At 39.6% G+C, this 1086-nt stretch overlaps 1 protein-coding gene across 1 annotated transcript in view; it reads left to right on the forward strand.

Moving 5' to 3' along the window:
• The window catches only part of LOC110020058 (calcium uniporter protein 2, mitochondrial-like), a 1068-nt gene extending 742 nt beyond the window's left edge, over positions 1 to 326 (forward strand). Inside the window, exon 2 of the mRNA XM_020718031.1 lies at positions 5 to 326. Coding sequence (XP_020573690.1) covers positions 5 to 326 — 322 coding nt within the window. The remainder of the gene's footprint in view (positions 1 to 4) is intronic.
• The last annotated feature ends 760 nt before the right edge of the window (positions 327 to 1086 follow it).

The raw sequence follows: 1086 nt of genomic DNA on the forward strand, positions 1-1086 counted from the left end.
GCAGGGCCGCCGCGGGCGTGCGGCGGGAGCTCTGGTGCGGGCTAGGATTTCTATTGCTTCAGACGCTGGGATTCTTCCGGCTTACATTCTGGGAGCTCTCCTGGGATGTAATGGAGCCGGTTTGCTTCTACGTAACTTCGAGCTATTTCATGGCGGGCTATAGCTTCTTCCTGAAGACATCCAAAGAGCCGTCTTTTGAAGGATTTTTCGAAATTCGATTTGCCGCGAAACAGGGGAGATTGTTGCGGGATTCAAATTTTGATTTGAGAAGGTTTGATGAGCTTAAACGGCAAGTCAGCTTCTTTCCACATCAGCGGGTGCTGTAGAGAAGGGATAGAGAAGAATCTACGGAGGGAGAATTCCAAAAAAGAAAATTTTGACGATTTTATGTAAGACCGTTCAACCTGCATGGCAGAGCATGAATAATTATAAATTTAATTAACCATTTTGTTGCATCAGAGGTATTTCTGCAATTTAAGATTTTGAATGGGATTGCAATTGAATAAAGTTATATGTTTTTTGCTGAATGAAGCATAAAATTATGTAATCCTCTTTATTAAATGATATTTCTATTTATAGATGATTTAGTACAGTATTAATATTATATTTTTACTCGTATTACGAGAGGTTATGTAATTGGATATTTTTTGTATCGCATCACTGGTTAAATTTTAGTTGACTTGGCTTGACTACGTCGGGTAGACTCGTTGAGCTTGTTCGGTACGGTTTAGTCGACTGATCGGAGTTGTTAAGAACTTTTTGGATCTTAGTTTAATGGTCGAAGGTACTTTATGGAACTGGCTCCTCTATTATGTGGGATCTATTGCGGGATGAGCTATTGCATTGTGCCGGCTTTCCTAGAGTTGACAGCCTGGACTGTCTCTTGCCTCGGTGGAATGTTTTATACTCAAATCATTGAGATGCTTTCCTGTTTGTTCTTTGACTCAGTTGGTTTTGATCGAGTTAACTTGACTATTTTCATTTGGTGGGACTCGCGTTTTCTTTGTTGGGGATCTCTTTCCGTCTTATTAGATCATTGTAAGATCAACGTAGACATAGATAATGTTCTATTCATATATATATATA

Source organism: Phalaenopsis equestris, unplaced genomic scaffold, assembly GCF_001263595.1.
Source record: "Phalaenopsis equestris unplaced genomic scaffold, ASM126359v1 Scaffold000090, whole genome shotgun sequence".
Taxonomy (NCBI): Eukaryota; Viridiplantae; Streptophyta; class Magnoliopsida; order Asparagales; family Orchidaceae; genus Phalaenopsis; species Phalaenopsis equestris.